Source organism: Trichosurus vulpecula, chromosome 1, assembly GCF_011100635.1.
Source record: "Trichosurus vulpecula isolate mTriVul1 chromosome 1, mTriVul1.pri, whole genome shotgun sequence".
NCBI lineage: Eukaryota > Metazoa > Chordata > Mammalia > Diprotodontia > Phalangeridae > Trichosurus > Trichosurus vulpecula.
The window spans coordinates 212572691-212588664 of NC_050573.1; the positions used below are offsets into that span (position 1 = coordinate 212572691).

The 15974-nt window shown below is 37.4% G+C and overlaps 1 protein-coding gene across 1 annotated transcript in view; it reads left to right on the forward strand.

Moving 5' to 3' along the window:
- RTTN (rotatin) overlaps positions 1–15974 on the forward strand; it is a 212488-nt gene that overhangs the window by 141145 nt on the left and 55369 nt on the right. The window contains exon 35 of the mRNA XM_036763559.1: positions 14354–14456. Within this exon, the coding sequence (XP_036619454.1) occupies positions 14354–14456 (103 nt within the window). The remainder of the gene's footprint in view (positions 1–14353; positions 14457–15974) is intronic.

Here is a 15974-nt window from a genome sequence, read left to right on the forward strand (position 1 = left end):
AAGGGATTAAAATAACTAAAACAATTCCTCTAGCACAGTGAGCAAATCTTTAGAAGATTTATGGAAATTCATGGGTATGAATGGCACTAGATGAAAAGACATGAAGAATTAGTGTCTACGCTAACGGAAGTAGTATCCTCACCAAGAAGATCATTGTTCCATCAAAGTAATGGAGAAACATAAGGATCTGTGCTCAAAAACAACGATTAACCTTTTGTACACTTTCTCTAAAGTTTTTCTCAGATTTATGGGTTACTTCGAGAAATGGTGGTTTCTTGATTAGAAGCCTTCTGTGGGCATCTCTTTTTCTTTTCTCCTGCTTCACCGAATATGAATTTTTATTAAAGCCTTCTCTCTTATCTGCAACTGTAGATTTGGTTTTTCTTAATAACTTACTACTCAGCTTACCTCAGTGACCTCTCTACCCCCCTGTAGGTTGATGCTGAGTATCCTCTCGTTCTCTGCTTTTTTTTAACCCCCAGCTTAACTTGAGATTGAACTAATTACTTGTTGTAGCTATTGCATATTTGTTTAAAAAGATGGTGACTTTCTTGCTCTTATTCATTTTGGGAGAATTTTGTGCAAGAATCACATAAATAGTCTTCATTGTTGTAAATTTAAAGGACCTAAGGCCACTGCCATACCATACAAGTGCATCTATTGCAGACTTTTAGTGAGTCTCATTTAACCAAATCATATATAAATATACAACATAATTTTTAAACAGACAGTGATTTACGTATAAATTACTTAGCAACATTATCATAAGGTTTTTTAATAAATCCTATATACACACTAATTCATCTATAATTTTTTTCTAAATAGTTCTAAAATCTGTGTTTGGCGGCTAAAATGTTTTTTAAATAGTGTATTTCAAATTTCCTAAGAATTATACCTTGACTGTACTTGAACTTAGGAGAGATGAACAATAGATATTTTTTGCTGGGGGAGGGACAAGATTTACTGGGGGCAGGGAGAGGGTAAATATTTTTTTTCTGACTTCATTCTAATTTGAAAGCCCCTTAGTATTAGTAACTGTGTCTAAAAACAAACTTAGGTGTTTTGTTTATCTTCCACTGAAGTCCTATTTTTAATCCCTAATCACAGTATTGAAGAAACCCAGAGGTCCAAGTGCTTTGTTTTTAGACCATACCATGTTAGGTAGGCCCTATCAACCTTAATGGCTTAAGGTATCATTCTTGAAACAGATTTGTTTGTTTATCCGACTGCCAGCCTAGCTAAGTTCAGATTGACATATCACTGGAAAATTGGCCACTAGATGAAAAATTTTTTACGTGCATTAATTTATGAAGAATGTCTTAATGAATTAGAAATGTAGAAAGATGGCAGTGACTGTCGTGAATGTGCGTATTAATAGCTTTGATTTCTTCTTCTGAAATCTGCCTGTTCATATTCCTTGATCATTTATTAACTGTGGAATAGCTCTTATGGCTCAGTTCCCTATATATTTGAGAAATGAGGCCTTTATCAGAGAACCTTGCTATAGAAATTTCTTCCTAGTTTCCTGTTTTCCTTCTAATTTTAGCTGCATCAATTTTGTTTGTGCAAAAGTTTCTTGATTTCATGTAATCAAAACTATCTATTTTACTTCCTGTAATCCTCTCTATCTCTTGTTAAATGTTAAAATCTTCCCTTATTCATAGAGCTGACAGGTACATTTTCCCCTGCTCCTCTAATTGACTTATGATATTACCCTTTATGTGTAAATCATTTATCCATTTGGACACTATTGTGGTATATGACATCAGATGTTGGACTATACCTAGTTTATGCAAAACTGCTTTCCAGTTTTCCTAGTAATTTTTGTCAAGGCATGGCTTCTTACCCCCAAAACTTTGATACTTGGGTATATCAAAGACTAGATTACTGTAGTCATATACTACTGTATATTCTGTACCTAATCTATTCCACTGATCTACCACTCTATTTCTTAACTAGTACCAGGTTGTTTTGATGATTAATGCTTTGTGATAGAGTTTTAAATCAGGAACTACAAGGTCTCCTTCCTTGACATTTTTTTTTCATTGATTTTCTTGATGTTTTTGATCTTTTGTTCTTCTAGATTAATTTTGTTACTATATTTTCTAACTGTGAAGTAATTCTTTGGTAGTTTGATTCATATAGCACTGAATAAGTAAATTAACTTAGGTAGAATTGTCATTTTTATTGTATTGGCTCAGCCAACCCATGAGCAGTAAATATTTTTCAAGTTGTTTAGATCTGTGTGAGAAGCATTTTGTAATTATGTTTATGTAATCCTTGGTTTTGTCTTGTCAGGTAGACTCCCAAGTATTTTATATCATTGATAGTTATTTTAAATGGAATTTCTCTTTCTGTCTTTTCCTGCTGGGTTTTGTTGATAGTATATAGAAATGCTGATAATTTATATGGATTTATTTTATGTCCTGCAACTTTGCTAAAGTTGTTCACTGTTTCAATTTTAGTTTTGTAGTTGATTTTCTAGGAGTCTCTAAGTATACCATTGTATCATCTGCAAAGAGTGAGGATTTTTTGGGGGGGAGGGGGGAGTTAACAATCTCAGTTTAATCAAACATATGTATATCATTCACCTAGTTCAGAGAGAAAAGATCAACCCCCTGAACTTCAAGGCAAATACAAATAGAAGTTACAAACATCAACAGACAGACCTTCTCTGATCAAATCACATTTCATAGTTACCAGAGAAGCACCAACATCTATCTGGGTTACAAAGCCAGGAGGGCAGGTTCAACGGCTTGCCCAGAGTTTCATCACCCACATTCTTTCAGTGAGTGTCCTCCTAAAAGTCAGATGCCAACCTTGGATCTTATGTGCCTGTCTCAGGGTCCTGGGGCACTTGAGGCTCACCATTTAGAGTGTGGGAAATCAGTGTGGGAAAGCTCCAACCACCAGCACCACATCATATACAAATCAGTGACTCCCAGTTGTCTTAGTGCTGAGAAACATTCCAAGACAAGATCCCACTTTACCAGCCCCATTCAAACAAAGGCCAGAATCATTAAAGGCATTTAAGAGAAGAACAGCAAAAGCCCATCCCTGATTACAATTACATGATCTATCCCTTTCCAGGATCCTTGGCCTAACAATATCTAAATTAAATGGCCATGGATCCTGGAACAAAATAAAAGCATTATTCATTGCAGTAATATTCAGGGAACTATAACAAAACATATCATTCAGTATCATACCTCAAAATATTTGTTTGCAATACACCATCCACCCCTAGGTCACAGCAAGTAACAATATACCATCTACCCCTAGGTCACAGCAAGTAACAGTTTCTTTAGTCAATACAGAATGTCCAAGTAAAGCCCTTCTTGAGAGTGTGTCCTTCTCCCCACACTGCTGTTGCAGGCTTCCTCCTGGCACCATCAGGTACCTGCATGCTTTAATTAGCAAAGTCCCAAACAAAAACGTCCAAATAAAGTTCTTTTGGGGATACGTCCTTCTTCCCACGCTGCTCCAGCACCCTGCTTCCAAGTCCTGTGGGGTGGCTGGGCAACAAAGCCAACAGGGTGGGGTCCTTGGGGTTCCAAGGCACTTCCCCCCACCTACCATAGTCAACTCCACCCCTCACTCCTGGGTCCCAAACAGTCCCAGGGGAAGGCAGCAAAGAAGCACACTCATCACCCTGCTGCAAAATTTCCATCTTAACCCAGGGCTGAATTTCAAGCTCCTGGGTTCCTGGTCATCCAGCTCCTACTGGCGGCTCCTGGCTTCTGCCGGAATCCCAATGTAGGTGGTTCTCCACCTTTGTGCTCACCTCACCAAGGCTAGCTTGAAGGCAGCTCACTGCACTCATCTTTCCAAAGTTCTCATGCAAACAGTCTTCTGCTCTGTCTGGGTCAATACGTCGGCAGCCACCGTCCACTTCTTCTTTCCCTCACCAGTCACTTTTGCTAAATCTGCACAAAGGCCATTCTCCACTCCTGTTTCAAAACTCCACATACAATACAATCTCAAGACATTCACCCTTTCAGCACAGTCTAGAGCTGTGCTTATCAGCTCAAGCCCTGACTCTGGCCATCCACACCTCCCCCAAGCCTGTGCTAGTTCTTCTCCCATAGCCTCTGCTCCAGCCTGTCTTCTCCAGAGTGCTAGTGGGTAGGGAGGGGGCAGGAGAGGTTATCTCTCCGGGCCCTTGCTCTGGGGGTGAGGGAAACCATTCCTGTCACTGCTACTTGACTGTTTCTTTCAAGCCTCTGGGCCTCCACAGGACCATAGCCACCACAAGTACAAAGAGCAACCCAATAACACATCCAACCACTATCTCAGTACCCCAAAACTCCATACTTTACTCTTAATCTTCAGATCCTGCACAACTAAGCCATTTTGTAGCAACAATCTTGCTAGCAGCTGCTGTGGCTGTGTAAAACCAACAACAACCAGCACACAGAAGGCTGCTAACATAGGTTCTTCGATCTGCTTTTCTAAGGAAAGCAACTTTAAGTGGTTAACAATCTCAGTTTAATCAAACATACATATATCATTCACTTACTTCAGGGGAAAAGATCGGCCCCCTGAACTTCAAGGGAAATACAAACAGAAATTACAAACATCAACAGACAGACCTTCTCTGATCAAATCACAATTCATAGTTACCAGAGAAGTACCAACATCTATCTGGATTACAAAGCAGGGGAGGTGGAGGGGGTGTTCAATGGCTTGCCCAGTCTCATTACCCTCATTCTTTCAGTGAGTGTACCCCTCAAAGAGTGAGTTTTCTTTCTGTAATGCTTACTTTTATTCCTCTAATTCCTTTTTCTTGTCATATCACTATAGCTAGCTTTTTAGTAAAATATTGAATAATAGTGGTGATTATGAAAGTCATCACTTCACTGTTGGGCTTATTGGGAAGGTTTCAAATTTATTCTTGTTGCAGAATAATGATTGTTTTGGTGTTAAATAGATATTTTGTTATTGTTCAGTTGTTTCAGTCATGTCCAAATCTTTGTGAACCCATTTTTGTGTTTTCTTTTCAAAGATATTGGAATGGTTTGCCATTTCCTTCTCTAGTTTGTTTTTACAGATGAAGAACTGAGGTGAAGGTGTTAAGTGACTTGCCAGGTTCACACAGATAGTAAAAATATTTGAGGCAGGATTTGAATTCATGAAGATAATTCTTCCTCCTTCCAAACCCAGTGCTCTATCCACTGCACCACCTAGTTGCATGGATAGGTGCAAAAGATACTTATTTTTTTTTAAGAAAGGCTCCATTGATTCCTATACTTTTTAGCGTTTTTTCGTAGGAATGGATATTGTATTTTGTCAAAGGCTTTTTGTGCATCTATACACAATATATACAATTGATATGGGTCAGTTATTCTGACAGTTTTCCTAATGTTGAACCAGCCCTTTATTCCTGGTATAAATCCTACCCAGTCATATGTTTAATCTTTGTTACATGTTGCTATAATCTCCTTGCTTGTGTTTTATTTAAAATTTATGCATGAATATTCCTTAAGGAATTTTGTCTATAGTTTTCTTTTTCTGTTTTTGCTCTTCCTGATATAAGTATCAAAACCATATTTCTGTCATAAAAGGAATTTGGTAGTATTCATGTGCCTATTTTTAAAAACGGTTTATATAGTATTAGGATTAATACTTACTTAAATGTTTGGTAGAATGCACTTGTAAATCTGTCTGGTCATGGAGAATTTTTTTTAGGGAGCTCATTGATGACTTATTCAATTTCTCTCTCTTTATTTTTCTTGAGAGGAATTTTTATTATTGTGTTGTCCTAGGGAAGGGTACTGTCACTGATAGGGTTTTTTTAATTGAAACTTTCTGCTTTTTCATCATTTCCATTTCCAAATACAGGAAAATTTAACATATTTAAAACTTAAAACAGTACTGAGACTTTTGGAATGGCATGTATTTCTCAACTCTTCCCTACCCAGAGCACCATAACCTTTCTTCTTTTTTTAGCTTTTTTTTAAAATTTATTTTTTTATTTTTGGTTTACAACACTCAGTTCCACCAGTTTTTGAGTTCCAAATTTTCTCCCCTTCCTTTCCTCCCTACTAGCACCCCAAGACAGCATGCAGTCTGATATAGGCTCTACATATACCTCAATTTCCTTTTCTAAGACAGGTTTATTTAAGTATTCTGTTTCCTTTTTGGTTAATCTGGGCAGCTTATATTTTTGTAAATATTCAGCCATTTTCACTTAGATTATCAATTTTTTTGGCATAAAATTGGGCAAAATAACTTTAATAATTGCTGTAATTTCATCTTCATGGGTTATACATTCACGCTTTTCATTTTTGATACTAGTAATTAGTTTTTTTTCTTTTTTTAATGAAATTAACCAATGGTTTATCTATTTTATGGACTTTTTCATAAAACCAGCCTCTAGTTTTGTTGTTAGTTTAGTTGTTTTTTTTTTACATTTTCAGTTTTATTAATCTCTCCTTTGATTTAAAGGATTTCCAATCCAGTGTTTAATAGATTTTTAATTTGTTCTTTCTCTAATTTTTTTAAATCTCATGCCCAATTCATTGATTTACTCTTTTTCTCTTTTATTTATGTATGCAGTTAGACATAGAAATATTCCTCTAAGTACTGCTTTTGTGATGTCCCACAAATTTTGAAATGTTCTGTCATTGTCATACTCTTTAATGAAATTATTGATTGTTTCTATGATTTTTTAAATTTTAATTTATTTAACATTTTAATTTTCAGCATTGATTTTCACAAGAGTTTGAATTACAAATTTTCTCCCCATTTCTACCCTCCCGCCCCCACTCCAAGATGGCATATATTCTGCTTGCCCCATTCCCCAGCCAGCTCTCCCTTCTGTCACCCCACTCCCCTCCCATCCCCTTTTCCCTTACTTTCTCATAGGGCAAGATAGCTTTCTATGCCCCATTGCCTGTATATCTTATTTCGTAGTTGCATGCAAAAACTTAGTTTTTTGAACATCTGTTTTTAAAACTTTGAGTTCTAAATTCTCTCCCCTCCCCACCCACCCTGTCTAAGAAGGGCAAGCAATTCAACATAGGCCACGTGCATATCATTATGTAAAACCCTTCCATAATACTCATGTTGTGAAAGACTAACTATATTTTGCGCTTTCTTGTCCTATCCCCCTTTATTCAGTTTTCTCCCTTGACCCTGTCCCTTTTCAAAAATATTTGTTCTTGATTACCTCCTCCCCCATCTGCCCTCCCTTCTATTGTCCCCCCTTTATTATCTCCTTCCTTTTTTCCTGTGGGGTAAGACACCCAGTTGAGTGTGTATGTTATTCCCTCCTCAGGTCAAATCTGATGAGAGCAAGATTCACTCATTCCCCCTCACCTGCCCCCTCTTCCCTTCCTACAGAACTGCTTTTTCTTGACACTTTTATGCAAGATAATTTACCCCATTCTATCTCTCCCTATCTCCCTCTCTCAATATATTCCTCTCTCATCCCTTAATTTGATTTTTTTTTAGATATCATCCCTTCATATGAAACTCACCGTGTGCCCTCTGCCTATACATATATATATATATATATATATATATATATATATATATATATATATATATATGTATGTATGTAGCTCCCTTGGCCTCCAGAATATCATATTCCAAGTCTTTCGATCTCTCAGTGTAGAAGCTGCTAGATCTTGTGTTATTCTGATTGTGTTTCCACAATACTCAAATTGTTTCTTTCTGGCTGCTTGCAGTATTTTCTCCTTGATCTGGGAGCTCTGGAATTTGGCAACAGTATTGCTAGGAGTTTTCTTTTTGAGATCTTTTTCAGGAGTCAATCGATAGCTTCTTTCAATTTCTGTTTTACCCTCTGGTTCTAGAATATCAGGTCAGTTCTCCTTGATAATTTCTTGAAAGATGATATCTATGCTCTTTTTTTGATCATGGCTTTCAGGTAGCCCAATAATTTTTAAATTATCTCTCCTGGATCTATTTTCCAGGTCAGTGGTTTTTCCAATGAGATATTTCATATTGTCTTCCATTTTTTCATTCCTTTGGTTCTGTTTTACAATATCTTGATTTCTCATAAAGTCACTAGCTTTCACTTGCTCCAGTCTATAATTTTTAAGGTGGTATTTTCTTCAGTGGTCTTTTGGACTTCTTTTTCCATTTGGGTAATTCTGCCTTTCAAGACATTCTTCTCCTCATTGGCTTTTTGGAGCTCTTTTGTCATTTGAGTTACTCTATTTTTTAAGGTGTTATTTTCTTCAGTTTTTCTGGGGGTCTTCTTTAGCCAGTCCTTGACTTGTTCTTCATGGGTTTCTCGCGTCACTCTCCTTTCTCTTCCCAATTTTTCCTCTAGTTCTCTAACTTGCTTTTCCAAATCCTTTTTGAGCTCTTCCATGGCCTGAGACTAGTTTATGTTTTTGTTGGAGGCTTTTGATGTAGGCTCTTTGACTTTGTTGACTTCTTCTGGCTGTATGTTTTGGTCTTCTTTATCAGCAAAGAAAGATTCCAAAGTCTGAGTCTGAATCTGCGTCTGTTTTCACTGCCTGGCCATGTTCCCCACCAACTATTTGACCCTTCAGTTTTTCGTCGGGGTATGACTGCTTGTAGAGTATGAAGTACTTTGTCCCAAGCTTGAGGGGCTGAGCTGTTGTTTTCAGAGATATTCTACACAGCAAGTTCTGCCACACCAGTGCTACTCCTCCCCCAAGAACCCCCAACCCAGTCCTGACTCAGATCTAAGCTGGCTCTGCACTCCTGTTCAGATTTGCCACTTAATTCCTTCCACCAGGTGGGCCTGGGGCTGGAAGCAACTGCAGCTCTATTTCTGGAAGCAGCCTCAGAGCTGCATCACCTCCTCCGCCCCAGGTGTGGTGGCCAAACCATGAACTCCTTTCACTCTGTCCCCTGCATTTTTTCCCACTAACCTTTCCTGTTGTCTTTGGTGTTTGCGGGTTGAGAAGTCTGGTAACTGCCACAGCTCACTGATTCAGGGTGCTAGGGCCTGTTCCACCTGGCTCCTGGTCTGGTTGGTTCAGGCATGGCTCACACTGGGCGCTGCTTCACTCCGCTTCCGGTTCTGTGCGATAGACCTTACCCCGCGACCATCCAGGCTGTCCTGGGCTGGTGCCCTGCTTCCCTCTGCTGTTTCGTGGGTTCTGCAGTTCTAGAATTTGTTCTGAGCCATTTTTTATAGGTGTTTGCAGGGACCTGGGGGAGACCTCACGCAAGGCCCTGTTTTCCAGCCACCATCTTGGCTCTGCCCCCCTCCTCCCCCACCCATGATCTGTTTTTTTGACCCATTCATTTCTTTAGGATTAGATTGTTTAGTTTCCATTTCACTTTTAGTCTGTGCTTCCATAGCCACTTACTAAATATGATTTTTATTGCATTGTAATTTTTAAAGTGTTCACTTAATATTTCTGCTTTTCTGCATTTGGTTGTGAGGGTTCTGTGTCCTAATAAATGGTCAATTTTTATGAAGGTGCCATACACAGCTGATTAAAAAGGTATATTCCTTTTCATTCCCGTTTGATTTTCTCCAGAAAAATATCATAATCTAACTTTTCTAACATTCTGTTAATTTCCTTGACATTTCTCTTGTCTATTTTGCAGTAAACTTTAGCTCTAATAGGGGAAAAGTTGGGTCCCCCACTAGTATAGCTTTACTATTTCCTCCTGTAATTACTTTAACTTTTACTTTAAGAATTTGGATCCTATGCCATCTGGTGCATATATGTTCTTTATTGATATTATTTCATTGTTTATGGTGTCTTTCAGCAAGAAGTAGTTTCTCTGCTTATCACTTTTAATTAGTATTATTTTTCCTTTTGTTTTGTTTGAGATCATCATCGCTACTCCTTTCTTTTTTAAGCTCAGCTGAAGCATGATAGATTCTTTTCCAGCCCTTTATTTTAACTCTATGTGTTTTTCTGTTTCAAGTGAGTTTCTTGTAAATAACAAATTGTTGGATTCTGGTTTCTAATCCATTTGTTACTCACTTCGGTTTTATGGGTGAAGTCATCTCACTCGCATTGATGATTACTAACTACATTTCCCTCCATTCTATTTTCTTCTGTTTATACCTCCCTCCCTCCCTCTCTCCCTCTCTCTCTCTGTCTCTCCCTCTCTCCCTCTCCCTTCTCTTTCTCTTCTCTTCTTCCTGTAAAGTCTGTTTTGCTTCTGACTACTGTTTTCTTTTATTCACTCTCCCTTTTATGACCTTTTATACCCCTCTCCTTTCCTTTATCCCTTTCCCCTCCTACTTCTCTGTTGGGTAAGATAGCTTTCTACATCCAGCCAAGTGTGTATATTATTCCCTTGTTGAACCAGTTTAGATGAGAATAAGGTTTAAGTATTCCTTTCCCCCCTCTTTCCCCTCCACTCTAAAATTGTTCTTTGTTGCATGACTCTTTTCTTTATTATAATTTCCCCCATTCTTCCTCTCCCTTCCTCCTTTTTCCAGGACATCTTTCTTTCTTGCCTTTCCATTTTTTTTTATTCTCACCCCAACATAATAGACTTACTCCTGCAATCTTATCTATGCAGAATCATGCTAATTGTCCTAATAATGATAAAATTCTTAGAAGAAGCATATATCATCTTCCTATATAAAAAAGTAAACTGTTTAACCTCATTATTGAGTCCCTTATAATTTCTCTTTCATTTTTACCTTTTTTGCTTGAGTCTTGTATTTGAAAGTCAGATTTTCTATTCAGCTCTGGTTTTTTTTTTATCAAGAATGCTTGAAAGTCCTCTATCTCATTAAATGTCTATTTTTTCCCTTGAAGCAGTACATTCAGTTTTGTTGGATAGGTTATTCTTGGTTATAATTCCCACTTTTTTACCTTCTGGAATGTCAAATGCTAAGCATTCCACTCCTTTTTTGTGATAGCTGATAAATCTTGTATGATCCTAACTGTTACTCGGTGGTATTTGAATGGTTTCTTTCTGGCTGCTTAAAGTATTTTTCCTTTGATTTGGAAGCTCTGAAATTTGGCTATAATATTACTGTGAGTTTTCATTTTGGGATATCTTTGAGATCTGATCGTATCATCAGGAGATGTTTGCTGGCTTCTTTCAATTTCTATTTTATCCTCTGATTCTAGAGTATCAGGGCAGTTTTTCTTGATAATTTCTTGAAAAATGATGTCTAGGCTCTTTCTTTGATCATAACTTTCTGGTAGTCCAATAATTCTTAAATTTTCTCTCCCTGATCTGTTTTTGAGATCAGTTATTTTTCTAATGAGATATTTCACATTTTCTTCTAAGTTTTTATTCTTTTTTACTTTGTTTTATTGTTTCTTGATGTCTCATTGAGCTATTGGCTTCCACTTCCCCAATTTTAATTTTTAACAACTTATTTTCTTCAGTAAGCTTTTGTACCTCTTTTTTCCATTTAGCCAATTCTGCTTTATAAGGAGTTATTATCATCAGTGAATTTTTATATCTCTTTCCTTTTGGCCAATTCTGCTTTTTAATATGTTATTTTCTACAGTATTTTTTTTGAATGTGTTCCTCTTCTACCAGGCTGTCTGTTGTCTTTTTATAATGTTCTTACTTTGCTTTCATTTCTTTACCTAAATTTTTCTCTATCTCTTGTACGATTTTGAAGATACTTTTATTTGCTTTTCTTATAATTCTTGTTGGGCTCATGTCCAATTACCATTTTTTTCTTTAAGATTTTGCTTTTAGCTGTTTCAACTTAATTGTCTTCTTTTCAATTTGTGTCTTGCTTTTCCCTATCACCTTTCTTTGGTCAGGTGTTGTTGTTGTTGTTGTTGTTGTTGTTGTTGTTGTTGTTTGTTCATTTTTCCACCTTATTTCTTGATTTGAAACTTTATGTTAATGCTGGGCTCTGGTCCTAGCATGGTGGAATGGGAGGATGAGCGCTGTCTCAAGCTTCAGGCTTTTTCACACCTCTGTTTTCAAGGCTAGTTCTGAAAGTTTTCAGTTTGGAAGTTTTCAGTTCTTCCAAGGTGTTGTGATTTGTGCTCACTGCTTTCTTGGTCTTTCTCTGGTCTTTGCCTAGGAAGAGTCCCTGATCCCTTGGGATCACAATTCATACTGCTCCTCAGGAGCCCTCCTGCTTTGGGATTGGAAATGGTACTCTAGTAACATGTTTCATAAACTGTAGTTGCAGATGCAGAGGATCTGTTACAGCCTTCAAGGTAGAATGCTTAGTTGGTTGATCTCTTGGAATTAAAAAATGTCATTCACTTTCTTAATAAATGAACAAAAGGTAATGGCATGTGAGAGCTAAAAGGGAAAAAATAGTGAGTGCTAAAAGTCAGGATGACTTTATCAATAACAGGATATGCCAGACTAATCTCATTTATTCTTTTGATTGTATAATTAGGCTGGACTATCAGGAGGATGATATAGACATTAATATACTTACATTGTAGCAAAGTATTTGACTGAAGTCTCTCTTGCTATGCTCGTGGTTAAGGTATAGAAATAAGGGTGTAAGGGCAAGCAAAGTGGGACTTGTTATTTTTTCTTTTGGAGTGCTTCTTAGGGGCTAAGTCAACCAAGTGCCTTTGATTGAGCCTTGCCTTTGTTTGTAGGGAGGCCCACACCCTTTTCTTAATTAGTTCAGAGAGGTGTGAAGCCCTCCGGCCCTGAAAAAGGGCATATATATATACTCTGAGGTTAGCATTTTGCTTGGCGCTCACTCACTGGAAGAGTATCTTGTGATTTGACCAGACAAGACTCTGGGTAGCCATTAAGGAGCCCCCTGGCTTTGAAAACCCAGATGTTGGTGCTACCTCTCTCTCTGATAACTATGTATGTATTGCTGTGGTCAAGATGATTAGAAGCTTGTGTGTTGATTTGTTATTTTTCTCTGCTTGTAATTCCTGCTTGTAATTTCTGTTGGTGTTTCCTCTGAAGTTCACGGTGCTGACTTTTTCCCCTGAACTAAGTGAATGATATATGTATGTTTAATTAAAGTGAGATTGTTAATCCTTTAAAGTTGCTTTCCTTAGAAAAGCAGATCAAAGAACCTGTGCTAGCAGCCCTCCTGTGTGCTGGTGTTGTTGGTTTTGTTGTTGGCCTTACACAGCCATAGTAGCTGTAAGTAGCATTGTTGTTACAAAGGGCTAGGTGATGGTATTGTTAGGTGGATTTGGAGCTGGTTAAATGATCAAGAGCAAAGAAAAGTCATTAAAGATCTTTATTGGAGTTTCTGAGGGGTCTTTCTTTGGCCTTCTGTTGCACAACATTTTTTATCAATGACTTAGATAAAGGCACATATACCATGACTCTCAAATTTGTATATGATATTTATCATGAAGATATAACTAAGACACTGAATGACAGAATCAGGAGCTAAAGAGATCTTAGGCTAAAATTATGGGCTGAATAGAGTAAGATAAAATCAATTAAGGGCAAATATAAAGTTCTGTACTTGGGTTTTAAAAATCAACTTCATAAATACAGGATGATAGAGGCATGGCTGGACAAGATTTGGGATCCATGGAGTTTTCTGGATTACAGGCACAATATAAAGCAATAATGTGACTTGCAAGCCAAGAAAGTTAATTCTGGTCTAGGCCACATGAAAAAAGGCATCTTATTCAAAAGGAGGGAACTAATAGTTCTGCTCTTTTCTGCCTTGGCCTGGCCATGCTCAAGTACTAGGCATTTAGGAAAAACATAGACAAGTTGAACAGAATGAGAAAGATTATGAAATGATGAATGATAATGTGCACATAAAGATTCATTGAAAAAACTAGAGAATAGAAGCGCAGAAGGACATAATAGGTGTTTTCAAATATTTGAAGATTTCTTATGCAGAAGTATTAGACTTACTCCATTTAGCTTCTGAGGAAAGTGGGTAGAAATTGCAAGTGAAATTTCAACTTGACTGTAGAGAAAACTTTCTAATAATTAAAGGTATTCAAAAGTGGAATGAGCTGCCTTGGTATGTTTTAAGTTAGTTCTCCCCAGTTAGATCAGGGAAGCTAGGTGGTACACTGGATAGAGCACCACACCTGCGGTGAGGAAGATCTGAGTTCAAATATGACCTTTGACACTTACTAGCTGTGAGACCCTGGGCCAGTCACTTAATTCCTGTTTGCCTCGGTTCCTCATCTGTAAAATGGGGACATACTGGAGAAGGAAATGGTACTCTTAGTATCTTTGCCAAGAAAATCCCATAGATGTCATGTAGAGTATGACATAATTGAATGACAGAACAAAAACAATAACAAATTAGAGCAGAGGCTAAATGACTACCCATTGGGGATATTGTTGAAAGGATTTATGGTCAGGTACAGTTTAAAATAGGTGACCCCTGAAGGTCACTGATACCTCTTGGATTATGTCATTCTGTGAACTGTCTTGAATTTCTTATCCTTGTTCTCACATTGAAGAGTAAAGCATATTTTTCTTTATGGGTTTTTAGGTTCCTTTAGTGCCATCTTCATTAGAAAGTGCTGATGTTCCACCACATATGATGCCAACGAACATTATTATTCCTGAATTGAAAGATCGACTTATGGCTCAAGGTAACCTTCTTGGGTATAGACTTAAATTGCTAATTTTTAAAAATTTCAGATTAGACAAAAGAAATATTTAAATTTTAATTTCAGGCAAGGAATGTTGTGATAATAATAATGATGATGATGATGAAACATGTCAGGTAAGTCTTTTGAAAAATAAATAAGAGTTACGGATTCACCCTTAAGAGTCATAATTCCTAAAGTGCTCTTTATTAACAGAAATATTTCTTTGGTTTTTAGATCAGAGGACTGATAATTAATATTTTTAATCCCTTATTCTTTTGTCAGAATATGTTAGTTCACTAATGTTTTTATTTTGGAAGTCACTCATTCTGATACTCTTATACAGCCTTCTAGAAATCCTTCTGGTCAGTCAACTTGAATAGCCTTCAACTTGAGAAACAAAATAGGTACATTTTCCCTTTCCCTTTTGTAAAAGAGGTAGTTGACCCTTTATATACAATCCAGAATTTATCTTTCTTTATCAAAGTATATTCATTTCTCCTATTCATGTTTGCTGCCCTGCAAGTGCTTGTTGTGCTAAACACTGGGAATACAAATACTAGTAGGAAGAGAGTCCCTGCCCTCAAGGAGCTTACATTCTAACACATAAAAGGAGTCTGAAAAGTAAGGAGAGAAACTAAAGCATGCAGTTCAGGGCTTAGTAGGGGTAGTCTTAAGTGCAGTATGGAAATGAGTAAGACAGAAACCTGGGTGACCTTTTTAAATGGAAGTTCTGGGAAAAGCCATCTAGTTAGAGAAGTGGGGGGAAAGAAAAGGGAGGAGAGGAACAAACATTTCTTAAGCACCTACCTGGCACTGTGCTAAATGCTTAACAAATATATGTCTGATCCTTACAACAACCCTGGAAAGTAGGGACAATGATCCTCATTTAACAGTTGAAGTATCTGAAACAAACAGTGGTTAAGTGACTTGCCCAGGATTACACAGCCAGTAAATATCCGAGGCTGGATTTGAATTCAGGTCTTTCTGACTAAAAGGCCAGCACTCTATCCTTTTTCCACATGACTATAGATAGGCTACCTATCTATACTTCCAATGTGCAGAGAGAAACTTCAGAATGAAGAAATGAGACATGTTGAGGAATCAAGATGATAGGAGAGGTCTAGAGTCCTACCTTCCAGCCCTTTGTTAAACACTCTCAGTTCATTTTGATGATGCTTAGTAGCACTATGTAGGGGCTGTTTTTGGGTACTTTCTCTTTGTCCTTTCCTGAGGAATCAGCTCTTGAAGTTTCCACTCCTTTGTTTCTATTACCATACCCTTGAAGGCAGAATAACTGACCTTAGTTTTTAGAGATTATGCCAGCAGATCACAACCTGTGAGAATTCCTCCCAATCTGAAAGATTTGGATTATAGGCCTGGTGATGGACTCTATGTCCAATATCTGAGAACTAACTGAGCCGAATTCAGGGAGAGTCATAACTAAAATGTGATGAACATTTTTTGCTTTACCTCATGATATTGTCTACTTGCTATATTAGAATTTTGTAGTTGTGAGAT